At 42.2% G+C, this 16,256-nt stretch overlaps 1 protein-coding gene across 2 annotated transcripts in view; it reads right to left on the reverse strand.

The window, feature by feature from the left end:
• The window catches only part of pdzd4 (PDZ domain containing 4), a 51,159-nt gene that overhangs the window by 18,655 nt on the left and 16,248 nt on the right, over positions 1 to 16,256 (reverse strand). Inside the window, exons 3-4 of one of the 2 annotated variants that reach the window (XM_080295029.1) lie at positions 2,488 to 2,538; positions 706 to 808 (exon numbers count right to left, since the gene is read on the reverse strand). In XM_080295029.1, the coding sequence (XP_080151155.1) occupies positions 706 to 808; positions 2,488 to 2,538 (154 nt within the window). Of the gene's footprint in view, positions 1 to 705; positions 809 to 2,487; positions 2,542 to 16,256 lie in introns of both variants that reach the window. The other variant, XM_026154500.2, reaches the window with a different exon arrangement.

Below are 16,256 nucleotides of genomic sequence, written 5' to 3' on the forward strand. Positions count from 1 at the left end.
CAAGTGGCAGTAGATGCGTTCACTGGCTGTGGGACCTTTCGATCGCCTTGCTTTCACTTTGCAGTTGTCTGAAATGTTACCTACTGATGGAGGTCTTTTCTTTTTCCCCACCGTCATCATGTGTGGCTCACAGGTGACTGTATGTTTTTCATAGTAATATTGCACAATATTGCATACATGTGTTTTCATCAGCAACTGTTTGCTCGAGTAACTGAAGTGAGCAGACTTGAAAGGAGGCAGGTGACGTGAGTGATAGTGAAACAGAGGCACGGATATTAAAACGCTGCAGTTACATCAGAAAAGATGGCTGAACTGCAGCAATGACACGAATATTTGATGCTAAGAGCGAGAGAGATGAAAAGTTTAAAGAAATGAGGGAGAAAGACGAGACAGATAAAATATCACAAACGGGAGCTGCAACATTAGCTTAAATGAGGCAGAACGAAAAGAAAAGGATGAAAAGATTAGCTGAGATGTAATGAGGCAAGAATATGGGAACGGTGAAAGAGAGAGCATTAAGTGTGGTTTGGGCTAAAAGTGAGGAAGAGAAGTGAGGATGAGACGGGAAAAGAAAGGAAAAAGGATTTGTGTCTGACAGAAACACAAAACTTCAAAGACAGGAGGAAGCACCTGTGAAAGAAGCAGGTAAAAGCACTGACACGGTCTGTGCTTTTGCATGCGTCTAATATCTGATAAACTGTTTACCTTTCCTCCTGTGACTTTTGCACCCCAGCCCAGACTGGCTCAAAGGCTCCTGGGAGTTTTGTGATTGGTCTAGCGGCAGCTGAGAGGGTCTTCTTCCTCTGAGCTAAAGAAGAATGCAGGTTTATCCAGCTTCATTTATATGCAGACAATGAACGCATGAAGAATAAATTAAGTTCACAAGGAAAACAAAAATCAGAGACGGTGATGAAATGTATGCAGACACAATAATTTAGCATCATATCAGAGGCTGATGAAAAAGAACTCAAACAGCCTTTAGCCAAACTCATGGACATGCATTTGGATTCAAATCAATAAACAAAAACACATTTAAAACAAGGAGGAAAAAAGAAAAGAATAAATTCTACTTTATTTAATTCAATCAGGATCTTTTTATTCTTTGAGTTGTGTTAAACTATTTTCTTGTATGAAGAATCAACATCTAATCTGATGCTTATCTTTGTTAAAAGCTCACTAATACTGGATGTGTTTAATGTTGTGGTGTTTTTCACTATGCTTCATATATATGTGTATATATAACCTCTGAGCACGGATCCATAGAGGCTGGGGTCTATCACACCAGGCAGGACCCCAGCCTGTGTAAAGATGCCCCAGAGACAATCCAGCACATAACAGCAGGGTGCAAGATGCTAGCAGGCAAGGCATACATGGAACGCCATAACCAAGTGGCCGGCATAGTGTACAGGAACATCTGTGCCGAGTATAACCTGGAAGTCCCGAGGTCAAAATGGGAGATGCCCCCAAGGGTGGTGGAGAATGACCGAGCTAAGATCCTGTGGGACTTCCAGATACAGACGGACAAAATGGTGGTGGCTAACCAACCGGACATAGTGGTGGTAGACAAACAGAAGAAGACGGCCGTAGTTGATGTAGCGGTTCCGAATGACAGCAATATCAGGAAGAAGGAACAAGCTGGAGAAATACCAAGGGCTCAGAGAAGAGCTCGAGAAAAATGTGGAGGGTGACGGTGACGGTGGTCCCCGTGGTAATCGGAGCACTAGGTGCGGTGACTCCCAAACTAGGCGAGTGGCTCCAGCAGATCCCGGGAACAACATCGGAGATCTCTGTCCAGAAGAGCGCAGTCCTGGGAACAGCTAAGATACTGCGCAGGACCCTCAAGCTCCCAGGCCTCTGGTAGAGGACCCGAGCTGTGAGTGGACGAGGTGGGAACTTTCTTGGTGGGTTCTGTTTAGAATGACTGCTGCTCGGTCACTTACTGAACTTTGAACCTCTCTGATCTTATTAAAGAGAAACAGTGATAGAGCCCAACAGAAAACTGAAGAAAACACTCTGCTTATTTATTCTTTAATAAAATATTCTAAGCCAAGTCTTTCCACCTGTCACTGTGTAATATTCTACTGAGGGCTTTTTATTTAAAATGTTGTTCCTGTGAGATTAAAGGTTTTGGAATCAGAGGTGGAAGCTGTATTGTAAGAGTAAAGGAAGGTGTTGAAACATGGAGGCAGTGAATACAGAAAGCTTAAAATGTAGATGTGGAAACATGAAAGAGAGCTTCTGGTTGCTCAGAGAGCTGGCGCACACTTATCAGACCTTCCTCCGATAAATCAGTTATTAAAAACTGTGTAGGCGGCAGAGTGGGAGGAAATATTCTCTATCTGTCATCAGCTTTATGGGAGTGGAACCGTATTAAAGATGACAGATAGAAGGCGGATGGAGGGAAGCGGGACAGCAGGCAAAGAGGAAGAGAAGTCAGACACGGAGGAGGATCACTGGAAGCTGACGGATGGCAGCAGTGAGATCTACCTTTACGTTTCCGTGTCTGTCCATCGGCCGCAGGGAGCTACTCCAGCCTTTCTGCTAAGAGAGAGAAAGACACAGACTGATGGTCAGTGAGGTCACAGAGACGCCCTGGAGTTTGTCCAGGAACAGAAAACGAGACAAAATTCCTTTTTTTTCTTTTCTTGTCTAACACATGGAGAGATTTAATGTTTCCGAAGGGTTTTCCACATTTTAGGTGTAACATTCCTCATTGGCTGCACTGTGTTTAAAAACCACTCAAATATTTCATTTTTCCACCTGTTATTTTATAAAGGCTATGAAATAAAAGGCGCACAAACACAATCAGGGTCTAATGTTTTTAACAATGAAATGACGTCTAAAAATAAAATAAACGTAAATAAATGTTTTTCTGTATTTTGTTACAAACTGGACGCACAGCTATGTTGTTGCTGATTTTATGCATTTGTAATAATGATGCGGTCAGTGTGTGTAGAAGTACTCTGTCTGACTGCTTGAAACACTTCTGCTTTTTGATCTGTGTGATGTCATCGTGAGGTGGTGTAAGAAGCTCCACCCACCTGCTGTTTGTGAGGAGCAGCCAAACAAAAGAAGAGAAGACGAGAGGCTGAACTGAGGGCTGCACTAAAGGAGCATTACATCCATCTATTCATTTTCTTCTGCTTATTCAATTCAGGGTCGTGTGGGGGCGGAGCCTGTCTGGGGCTGGGGGCACACCTTAGTCAGGTAGCGTCTCAGGGCTGACACAGAGCCACAGACAAACATTCACAGTCACATTTACTCCTGTAGAGAATCACCGTGTAACCTGACTGCATGTCTTTGGACTGTGGGAGCAAGTCGAAGTACCCGGAGCGCTATGATGTGCTGGAAATGAGTCGAATAGACGTCACTAAGATGATGGCAAACCACTGTTTTGCCTTTGTGCTCTGGCACTTTACAGATTTATAGCCATGTTCGACAGAATCTTTCTGACAAGCTGAGCTTAAAACAGGAGCTTCTGCTCCACTGAGGATCTTTGTGGATTTTTGGTGTCGCTGTTGGAGAGCTGTGATCAAACACTTCTCCCGGTTTTTGTTTTGGTCTGGATCAGAAAAGGAGGCGTCTCACAAACAGGACGTCGCTCCTGTCTGTGTTCAGCTTTTCTATCACAAATCAGTTTTCTCACCTTTCAACATCTGAAACTCAACATCTTCACCTGCACTAAACATTTTTTCTCCATCTGTGTATTTTTACTCAATTAATTGCAGTTTAATTACTTTTGGAATTATTCATAACTGGTATTTTTTCAAGTTATTGTTCGGGAACAACACGCAGTACTCCTATCCTGTACTCTGAGGGTAGCCTTCAGTCATTTTAAGCTATTCATGCAGTGTTAGGAAGACGCCACCCTCAACGTTACAAACTGAACCAAAAGGCTCAGATGACATCAGAAAAGCGCCTCTGCTGCCTCACAGCAGGACGGTCCTGGGTTTGAATCCACGGGCCGGCTGTGTGGGTTCTCTCTGGCTCACAGTACTCAGTCATGGGTGTGAGCATGAATGGTGCCCTCTCTGTGTTAGCCCTGGGAGGGGCTGGCGATCTGTTCACAGTGAACCATGAGCTTTACACTGAGTTCATTCATGAAGCATTTCTGCTTATTGATGCTGTTTTAAATAATTATCAGACAATTATCATCCATTTAGTGATCAGTCAGCAGCAGGAAGATGTGCAAACATGGCTGTTGTAGCATTTTGCACAAAAATATAAAATAGCAGAAAACCTGTTTTCATGTGATGTCACAAAGTGCAGCACCGTTCCTGTTAGCATTTTTAGCCCTGGTGAAAACATTACCACTAAGTAACCTCATGGTGGACATTATGATGGGACCTGCTCCACGTCCAGACTTCAGGTGTAGTGCCACATGTTACAGCACACAAACTGTCAAATGAAACCCACACAGTGTTTTGCACACTTAAGGCAGAACAGACGCCAATTTACAAGCTAGCCGCTCACCTCTAGTTGGCTCCCGCCTCAATCAACAGCTCGTGACAAGCATTTACGCAATGAGCTGCACACATTAGCATAAGTAATACAGCTGTAAGCAGAACAGAGGGTGTGCAGCCGTCACTCGGGGGGAGATATTACAGGAAACACCTGCTTAGAAATGAACATGCAGGTAATTATTTATGAGAATGTTCAGTGTTTCTACAGGTATGTGCTGTAATAATTAATGCACTGTATCTATTAGCTGCTCAGGCGTGCTGGAGTCAACACATCAGATTAATGTGTGCAGACACACACTCATCAAACTAATGCCTGGAGACACACATGCAGGAAGCAACTAAACGTACAGCCTAACCTGCTACTTCCAGGTGAGACACACCAGCTCATGAACACATGCATGGACCCACACAGACACACAGACACACACTCCTCCTCCTCCTCCCTGCCTTTGTTTCAGAGCTAATTGTTATGCATTACATGCCCTCTGCAGGTTGTCTGGCAGTGTGTGTGTGTGTGTGTGTGTGTGTGTGTGTGTGTGTGTGTGTGTGTGTGTGTGTCCGCGCACGCGCATCTGTACGTGTTTGTCAGTGAACATGAGGCTTGAGACGGTCAATATCCAGTCAATAATCACAATCATCTATCAGGCTCTCACTGTTATTGTGTGTTTCATCTCCCATTAAACACGCCTGCCTGGAATCTCTGCACTGACTAAAAACATTTCTGTGTGTGTGTGTGTGTGCGTGTGTGTGTGTGTGTGTGTGTGTGTGTGTGCGTGTGTGTGTGTGTGCGTGTGTGCGCGTGTGTGCGTGTGTGTGTGTGTGTGTGTGTGCATATGGGACACAAACATTTGCTCTTTAGTGTGTTGTACAAAGGCTATGAGCTCATGTTTAAGTGTCCTGTGTTTTAACACTTGTTGGAAAATAACTGAGCGAGTTGGACTTTTTTGAAGAGCACCATTAAGTCCTTTTATATGACTCTGAATGTTTCACATTTAAATAAAGTAAAGAAGTTTTAAGGCAGAATGTTTCTAGTTAATTATTTCACGTTGCAGATTTAATATTTAAACAGTTGCTTTTTGGTTTTTAAGTTGCGCGACGTGCGCGTCTTAGCTGTCGCCTCTGATGGCACGGCTGGTGAGCACGCTGGCGTCACTGTGTTTGTTTGTGTGGATGTGGAACTTGACTCTGAGTGTGTGATTTTCTTGTCCATGATAATTATAGCACTCAAAACATCCCCCCCCCCCCCCCCCCCCCGCCGCGCTCCGGCTCATTACGGCGGCGTGCACGTGTGGCTACAGGACGATGACAATACTCGTCCCGACTGGGCTCTGCCACATTAGGCGGACAGAAATCACAGCTAAGTGGAGTGTGAAATTAATAATTGAATGAGAGAAAAGAGCTGACTGTTGCCTTTTGTTGGAAACAGCCCTTCTACTTTTCCCGTGAGAGAACCCCGACATCCGATGGAGCTTTCAGTTCAGCTGGATGAAACTCCATCAGAAGCCTGTTGTGTTTAAGATGGATTATTGATTGTATTCAACAAGTGGAAAGCATTCCTAAAATCATCCTTTTTAACCCTGTGGGGGAGACTCCTTTGCTGTTTGGCTCCTGACTTCTTCAGCCAATATTAACAAAGAACACATGATGTGTTCCTTTTTAATTAATAGGCGCAGCAGGTTCAGTTTGTCGAGAAAAACAAATGTGTTCTCCCATAAACAGAGTCGGGTTTACAATCCTTCTGCTCACATAAAAGGCCCCATCTTATCTTAATGACGTGATAGTACCATAACACCAAATTAACAAAACCCCAACCCTAAATCCATCACAGGAAGCTCAGCATGAAGAGTGCAGTTTTAGGCATGTGAAGAACACAAACCTTTAAAAGGATGACTGGACTCTATTATTCCTGCACTTGGGCTCAACGTTTACCAGCTGACACAAACGGCCGTCACAGCCGAGTCTGACATGAGACTTGACGTGCAAACAGGCAGCAGAACTGATTAGAGCGAAAGTAGAGACGAGTAAAAGCTGCCACTGAAGCAGACGGTGCGCTGAGACTTTACAGGCCTGCTGGGCTTTTGAGTAAAATGACTGCCATCAGCTTTAAGCTGCTCTGATCGTCGTGGCACGTGGAGCCGCCGGTGACTCCTTTTATTGTTCTGCATTGTTGTTGCCGTGTTTTCAGTGTTTCCGTTTGCATCAGCAGCTCCTGGGGCTTCAACACGTTTCTTCTCTCTGCTCATTAACTATTTACTGATGCCATCAACACACACTTCCACCACATCTATCAGCACACACGCAGAACTAGTTCCACATGAACACATTTTCCTGTCATTTATCTTTTTCACCCACCCGGTCTCTATAGCGCATGAACACACAAACAGGCGAGAGAGATGTGTGAGGGATCCATTTTTCATTTCAGAGCACGCCGAGGGGAAAGCAGAGATACTATAATCATACCCGAAGGAGAGAGAGAGAGCAGCAGGAGGAGACGGGAGCGGTCAGAGAGGAAGAAAGAGGAGATGGAGGATGAAATCAGGACAAACTGCAAGAAAAATGAGGAGTAGAAAGAGAGAAAATGGGGGATGGGTGACAAAGAAGATGAAAAAAGGAGTGAATGGCACTCTGATTTCTCTTTCTCACCTCTTTCAGTTATCTGGACTTTCAGAGTCTAATAGCAGTCAAGCTGAGGTTTGAAGAATAGACCTGAAGATTAGTGGAAACTACAAAGAGGCCCTCAGTGGAGAACTGACTTCATTTAGAGGAGGGCTGCTGCGGCGGCATGCTCAGCCTCTGTGGTCAGTCTGCATCCACCTGTTTTTGGACAGGTCTCTAATTTCTACACATACATTTATGAGCAGAAAAAGCTTCCATAAAACGACTGCGATTAAGAATCTCTTTGCACACATGGACACATGGACGGGTGACGCAACAACACTAACCAAACCTAACCAACACTAACCAAACCTAACCAACACTAACCAAACCTAACCAAGCAGGCTGTGAAAAGTCAGACACAAACTTGAATCTGAACTTTGAGAATCGTTGCTCCGGCGTCCTCACACAGATTCAGCCCATTATTTTTGTTCAGCAAAGCAGAACAAGCACCATTAAAACGAGGTGATGGTAAACCAGTGAAGCTGCTAGCAGGGGGAGGATGGTACTAAGACTGGTGCTGCTGAAAATTAAGTGATATTAATGTTTTCTGACAGGTTGACATAAGAAAAGAGGCCTTTCTTACACCGATTTTCTTAATTATTTCAAACATTTTTAATATATTTTTACAGACTGACATCGAGCATCCAAACATGGTGACTGTAGGTCTGTGTCTCTATAGCAACCCCACATCTCAGCTTTATTATTATAAAATAAAAAGTAATTGAAACTTTTAAAAAGTCCTCCCAGCTCACACCTGTGACGATGATCCAGACTCAAAGCTTTAAAAATGAATCATAATCGCTGCAATCATTAAATAATCAATGAGCAAAATTAAGTGTGATTGAAACACAGCTAGCATCTGAAACTGGGCCAGGCTTCAGTGGACACCGTCCAGCTTGTTTTCAGTCATTATACTCAAATTACACTCAGTCGTGATTATTATGATCAACGTTTACATTTAAATCGAGCTGGGATTTCAGTAAACGTGACATTTTTTTCTTGGTTACTGCATTTTTTTATTTTTTTGGAGAACAGACATCTAAGAATTTAAAAACGTGCACATTTACACGTCCCGTCAAACAACGCAGACGCACTTTGTCCAACCTTTGTTCACACGAACACCTCAGCTCACATTCTCACAGCAAAATCACATCTGTTGTGTTCAACATTGAGTGGAGTCTCCACAGAGCTCCAACCCACTGAAAACCTCCAGCGTTTCCTTGAAACACTCTTAATTATGATTCATGATTCAAACATTTCCATTTTAGCTTCCAGGCATTTCACTGATGCTTCTGCCGGAGCAGCAATAATCCACAACGTTCCTCCTACACAACATCTGTTCCTTGTTGTCGGCCTGACTGATGGAGCCTGTTTGTAACAGACGGGAGGAAACAACAAGTCTTTAAACAGCATCGAAACCAGCAGCTCCTCAACTCACAAAAGCATTTTAAGATCAGATAGCTTGATGGTTCGGTTTGCTAAGGTCAGCTTGGGCATCACATAAAAGCTCATATTCAGGCTATTCATAGACGTGGATATTGAAACGATCCAGCAAGAGCTTGGTTTTCATGGGCAGCTGTATGTCAGACTCGCTGCCCTTTGACTCTGTTCAAGCCATTTATGGACAGGGTTTCTAGAAATAGCCAAGGATGTCAGATTTCAGTCTCAGCATCTCATCACTGTTTCCTGTGGTCCTGTTGGCTTCATCTTCATTGAGCTGTGAAGGGTTTGCATCCCAGTGAAGTGAGTCGGGGGAGAATCAGCACCTCCAAGTCTGAGGCCGTGTTTCTCATCTTAAAAGCGCTGAGACGAGTTGAGCAGGGAAAGAGTGAAAGATGTGCTGCAGGTGCTGCTCTGGTCTGATGTGATGTGATGATGAGAAAACAGATTGTTTAAAAAGTGAATGTATGGATTTTAAAATGCACAAACATCAAAGTTACACAAATAATAAAATAAAGTAACATAATAAACAAGGTGAATATTCAACAGTGAGTCATGAAAACTAAATGTGAACTGAAACATTATGAACCAAGAAAGTTTGGAGATAATTAGACTGATGCTGCTGTTTTGGCAATCTCACTATTATGTACAGAGACATAATAGTGAGACGGGGTTGTCCTGTGGAAGTGAAAGTCTATAAAAATGACAAAGCAAAATGCAAACTACTCTGCAGGGCTATGAAATCAGGTTAACAAACACAGAACAACAATTACTGAAACACATGAAGTCTACACAGTCCACACTGGCAGAGTACTAGCTGGAAGCTATTACAGCATTTTACTAGTAATTAAACCACCATCGTGGTGCAACTCCAGAGACACTCCGGGGCCTGATCAACCCTGGCAGGGCCTCCTTGGATGAGGGTGTCTAGCGATAACGGCCGAAACAGCCGATGAATCCAAGGTCCACTACTGACGATGTGTCCCACGTTTTAAAATGATAATCTAGATCAGATCTCTAATCGCTAACCCTAACCAAGGAAGAAAAAATGGCAAATTAGCCTGGGTTAAAGACCGAAAGTCGAGGCGCACAACGATGTGTGCTGCTGGTAAAGTTTCTGGGCTTTCCTCTTAACAGCCATCCTTTAAGATTTTCTCCAGTTAAAGCAATGCATGATCAGGGACTGTAACATCTGGTCCTTTTACTGAATCAGAATTCCAGCCTCCTAATGTGAACTTTGACCCTTTGTGAAAGAGGACCATTATGAGTCTGTAAGCTTTGTTTGGAGACTCTGGATGATGTTGTCCATGTGCCATTGTTTAAGTTTCCAACACTGAGGCAGCATGCACACAAACATGTACCAACGAGACTAATTTTACAAAGGAGGGAAAACGACATATTCAGACTTCTAGCAGGTTCCTTCAGCCTCTGGAAGGAGGAAATCGTTTTGGACGTGTGCATCCTTTTCCCCTCCAGCTCCGCTGTCACATCCATACTTTCTCTGCCTCTGTTGCCGTGCACTTTGCTCAGACACTGTAGACACATCTGGCTTTAAGAAGAAACACAGCTGGATACTTTTTCCTCATCCTTTTACCCAATTACAAGAACCTCTCTGACACTGAAGAAATCAGCTCCCTGCAGAAATGTGACTGTTGCCCATGTGCATGTAGATAAATGACCAGACTGAAAACTGAGATCTGACTCACACCAGCCAGTTCACCAGTCTTCGCACTGAGCGTGTGTCCTGGCACCCAACTGCTGCTACAGACCAGAGCTTTTCTTTAAGGATCATTTTACTCAAACAACCACAAAAACACTCTTTCTACTCTCTAATGGTTTCTAGCTTTACAGAAAGCTTTTGTTTCATGCAAGTTTGAGATGCCCTCCTTTAATGCACTGCTCCACTCAAGTGTCTGTGTGGAAATGTGAACACAGACACTTGTGCACTTTTCCAAGTCAGTTGGTGGCTAGTGACAGAGGGGAAAACGTACATTTAACGATGCCAATTATTAGGTTGTTTTTTTAACAAAGACATAAATAAGAAGAAAAAATGATAAACATTTGTGGAGAAGAGGATTCAGTGACATGGAGGCGGTCTCAGACCAGGCCCTGATTAATCAGAGGTTTTTTAAGGCGGAACGCCGGCACATCGAGCAAACAGACTTAAATCCTACGTCCTTCAATGTCCTTCGATTCAGTAACCAGAGGAAAATGTTACACAGTGTTCAGACTGAAAGTGCCCCGGGCTTGTTTGAGCGGCAGTGTGCACAGGCGTTCCCATATTAGCCCAACAATCCTCCTTATCTGCAGACACCGGCAGGAAGAGGAGAGGGGGGAGGGGCCCTCCCACCCACTGAGAAACACATCTACAGTACCTGGTAAAAGTACTTGATATTTTGCTAGGAAAATGTTTTTATGTACATCCAGTATATAAAAGCAAAACAGAGTTTGCACGATTCCAATAAGCTCAAACGTCAATGTCTGGTTTAACCACCTTTATTCCTTAACTGCAGCTTTCTTGTAATGTAATGATCTCCAGGAACAGGTCTCCAGGTTTCTTGAAGGACATTCAAAGCTCTTCTTTGGATGTTTCTGCCTTTCGTGCTGTTCAGTGCCAGGATGATCCCACACTTCAGTAACACTGAGGTCTGCACTCTGAGGAGGTCAGTCCATGATGGAGCTCTGTGTGTGTTTCTGTGCAGGTTTGCTTTTGCTGCACTGCAGATGTGTTTGAGATCTCCAGCACTCCTGCCTGAAATGCAACACTAAACTACGACATGTGTTGGTCTCCACTCAGGACCTGTGTCCGGCCTTTGCTAGATTTGTTTTCCTGCTTCCTGACCACATGACCTTCACTCTTCGTCTTCTTTTGTCCTCCAGTTGTTTGGTTTCTTTAAATGCAGAACAAACAAGGCAAGCGGCGCCAGCCCAGTTTACCTAAAAATCAACCTCAATGAAAATGTACCAAAGTTATTTCAAACACCGTTCAGTCATGAAGCTTCCTGCCTGTTTGCACGGATCCTTTACACTTGACTTAAACCCGATTAGGGACTGTAGCGTGTCTCCATTTCACAGGAGTGTCCGCACGCTTATTAACAAAGACTGGATGTTGTCAAGCTGAGGCTCTGCAGTTTGTTTGATAAACCTCTTGGTGGGAAGACTGATGGAGAGCAGAGTGTGAGGCAAGCTGTCGCTGACTCTAAGATCAGTTAAGAGCAGCAGTTTGTGTGTAACTTTGAGTTAAATTGACCTAAATGTCTAGCTCTTTGGAAGCAAAAAGACATGTAGCTCAAGATATTTGCACAGAACCAAAGACCAAAGTTTAAGGACTTCAAACTCTCCGCCAACTTCCTGCTCCTGCTGTCAAATAAATGGAGAAACAGAAGAACCTGAGAGTGTGATTTGGGAGAGCAGACTCTTTTCATTGCTTTCAGACATTCTGCATTTTGTTCCCACGATGAGCACCATGGGAAAAGGTTGAGATTCAGACTGTATGTGAACAGAAACATGTTTATTCCAAACAGAGCTCCCAAAGGTTTATGAAAAACTCGCCCGCAAGAATATCACCATTTTTCTTTCTTCCTTTAGTTTTTCTCTTTTCTATGACGTATCCATCCACCATCGATATTACTGAGTCGTGGCTCGGATCGTTCAGCCTGCCCCTGGTGCTCACACCAGCATACAGACATACATTTCATTTTGAAAGCGCAAACAAAGCATGTAGCATACAAATATGAACACAAATCATTCAGATTGTGCTTTATTAGCTTTCAGCTGCACATGATGGGCACTGGCACATATTACAGAACATATCTCTGCTGATTCTCAGTCATGTGCCCATTATGTAAATCCACACTGCTTGCTATAAAACTGCCCTCGCATAAACATGCATTACTGCAATGATGGGTTTTAATATTCATGACCTAAAAATCATTTCTTTTATCAACTTTGCATTCCTGCAGTCACACAGCAGTCATATAAAGGTCATCACGTTTAGGCGTGGTTTCATGAGAACCTTTATTACAACAGTTAGGATGATGATGATGATGATGATGATGATGATGGTGTCCTTACATGTTTGATTTGGCAGAGTTTTACCCTGATGCAGCCCTATGAGGACACAATTCTGTATTTTGAGGACGGGGTTAGCTGCTGTGTTGTCAGCTAATGCTAACAAACTTGGTCAGAAGGTTGTATCACACACACATCAGCCACAAACTTTCAAACTTGTCAGCATCCAAATGGATGAAAAGAAAATGGCAGTACGGTTTCCACGAAGGAGAAAAACAAAAGCCATTTCATCATCATCGTCATTCTTTCTGTTATTAAGATGAGAGACTGAAAGGATCAACTCACATTTGGAACAGCATCAGAAAAATATTATGTTTGTCATGTTAACAGGAATCTTTGTGTTACATCAACCGACGTCTTCAAATCCAACTTGATGATTTATTGGCCTTAGAACTAGAAACTATGATATTTATAAGTGTTCTGTGTGTTGTCAACATACAGAAAGAACCATGTAAACGTTTAAAATCTCATGTCACATTTGACCTCTGACCTCTCCTTTAGGTTGAATAGATTAACCTGGAGGTCAAAGTGATAATAAGTGACAGTAAGAAATCATATTTTATAATGGTATTACTTATATTTACATTAAATAGAAATTCTAAGTATCACTTTTGACCTCTGACCTCTTCTTCAAGATCAAATAAGGTCAAACTGGTAACTGGTTAAAAAGTTACCTAACAGGTCGGGAACAATATGTTAGCATAGGGCATTACCATTCAGAGAAACTTGGTATTACATGTGGTGTTCCCCAAGGGTCAGTGTTGGGACCAAAACTTTTCAATGTATACATAAATGATATTTTTGATGTTTCTCAAGTACTTAAACTCATACTGTTCGCAGATGACACCAACATATTTTTCAGTAGCGATGATTATACTGATCTTGTAATGACTGTAAACAGGGAGCTAAAATTAATAAAAAAATGGATGGACATAAATAAATTATCATTAAATATAAATAAAACTAAAGCAATGTTTTTTGGTAATTTAAAATATAATATAGAATTACCAATTATCATTGAAGGTGTACCAATTGATAACGTGAGTGAAAACAAATTTTTGGGAGTCGTAATTGATAATAAAATTTCATGGAAACCCCACGTCAGACACATAAAAACCAAAATTTCCAGAAGCCTCGCAGTTTTGAACAAAGTGAAACAATTCCTTGATAAAGATGCACTTCGTACTCTGTACTGTACCCTGGTTCTTCCATATCTTACATATTGTGTGGAAGTGTGGGGAAATACATATAAAAATACAACTAATCCATTAGTCACAGTACAGAAACGAGCACTGCGTATTATTCACAAGGCTGGTTATCTAGATCATACTCACAAATTCTTTCTTCAGGCAAAGTTACTTAAATTCCAGGATCTGGTTAATTACAATACATCCATAATTTTGTATAAAGCTTTTACTAAACTTTTACCGGCAAATTTACAAACTAGATTTGAAATTCGAGAAAAGGTTTATAATGTGAGAGGCTTTGGAGAATTCAAATTACCCAGAACTCGAACAACCCGTAAAGGCTTTTGTGTGTCTGTATGTGGTGTGAAAATCTGGGACAGTCTGAGTTTACAATTGAAACAATGCAAAAATATTCATAGATTTAAATTTCTCTACAAACAGTTGGTCTGGTCACAGTATACTCAATGATGCTTTTAGTGTGCTCTGTAATGTCTGTCCTCTTACCATTGCTGGTATGGATTCCAAAAAAATAAAAAATAAATAAAGTGTGCGTATGTATGTACATATATGTACTTGTGTGTGTAGATATATATGTATGTATATGTATGTGTGTCTGTTACTTGTAGTTATTACTGCCTGTTACCTGTGGTAATGCAATTTATAATTTATATATTCTGTATTCAGTTATGAAGGCTCTAATTGTTGGTTGCGAGCTGCCGCTTAGATGCTTGTATCTGCCCGGGGCTGTTGATGGGTCTGTATGCAATGATGGGCGTAGCTGCGGGAAGTTTATTGTATCACATTATAGTTCGCATGCTGATATCACATCACATTTGACCTCTGACCTCTATAAAACCTGTGGTTACTGGAGGTTTCAAGCATTCTGAGTACGCAGGACCTCCACAGTCTGAGTGCATAAACCTTTTTCCCCTCGTTGGTGGTTCGGCTAATTACAGCAGCTGCCAGACCGACTCCGTCACACAAAAGAACATTTTGATTACATTTAATTTGAAACATTCACGTGTTTGGAAAACATGTGAAAGCTGTTCCTTCATAAAGTGACGGATACGAGATATTTTAACCTATCCAACTACCCACACCTGCTCCATACGGGGTATGCCAGCAGCTCCTGCCTCTGTCTCTGACAGATCCATTTCAGATACGCAAAACTTTGTTTTTCTTCATTTCCAGCCTCACAGCTTTGATTTAGAGCTTTCTGCACTGTCTGAGTTTAATATCTGCATAAAGACAGCTGGTTATGGATGCTTTGTTGCTCTGAGTTTAACTGTATAACATAATCTGAATACTAACACATAGATTACCTCCATCTTGTGTGTTTAAGATTCATAACTGCACAGTAAACACGATGCCGATCCAAGCCATCATCCACCCCCCTCCTCAGCCCCCGGGGGCTTCTCTGATGATGTGAGCCGTCGTTACAGATAATGGATTCTGACAACAACGTCCCTTTAACGCTCATGTTGAGCCAGTGATGGTGTTTGTGGACACATTTCACACCCTCTATACTGTAAACACATTTCCAGGGTCCCTGCAGAAGATGCTCTTACACCTCATTTATCGAGCTTTTGAATCATTTACTTGCCTTCAGAATGTCGTAACATAAAGTTTCCAGGAAGCTCAAGTCCTTGTGGGCAAGCTCGGATTTTACCAAGTTCTTAAATTCAGTTGTTTAGTACACGTTTCCGCAAAATAAGTACAGGTGCTAGCTCAAGATATTCACGATTGTTTGGCAGACGCAGCACAAATAATCTCTCTTTTTTTTCCTTCCAGCACTATTAAACCCAAATCTTACTCCCTGTTGTGCTCAGTTGTCCAATCAGCTTCATGTCCCATACATGCTGGTGGAAGATAAGCATGTTATTGTGTTATTGACTGACGTTTTGCATCTCTGTGTGGTTGGTTTTTTGTGGTCATTGCTGTGGAAATTTTGGGGATGTTCTGGGATCATTTTATCTCCTTGTAGTTTTTTAAACCAACTCTGAGACCTTTAGAAAAACAAATGTGATGTAATGAAAGTTTTGTGTGTGTCGCCCCCCGACCCACCAGGCCAACACACAATAACTGAGAAACAGTCACACAAGTAATACTTTAAAGGGGTTTTATTATTTAAGGCCTCCACAATTAACATTTGTAATAAAATGTGATTTTTTTTTGTTTATTAAATGTTATGAAAGAAAATACCTTAATTTCCCAGAGCTCAAATTCTCTCCTTCCAATTATTTCTCTGACAAATGGCAAGAATAATTTGCCGTTAATTTTCTGAGCATTTAATCAAACCCAGGTTTGGGTGCTGGCTCAGTCCTCTGAAATGTAGTCTTCCAGCTGCTGAAGCGAGTGCTCATCAGTCGGTCTTCTACTCTGAACTCTGACTTGAGTTCTTTCCAATGAGTACTTCCTGTCGGTGCAGCAGCAGTGC

This window comes from Astatotilapia calliptera, chromosome 20 (assembly GCF_964374335.1).
Source record: "Astatotilapia calliptera chromosome 20, fAstCal68.1, whole genome shotgun sequence".
Lineage (NCBI taxonomy): Eukaryota > Metazoa > Chordata > Actinopteri > Cichliformes > Cichlidae > Astatotilapia > Astatotilapia calliptera.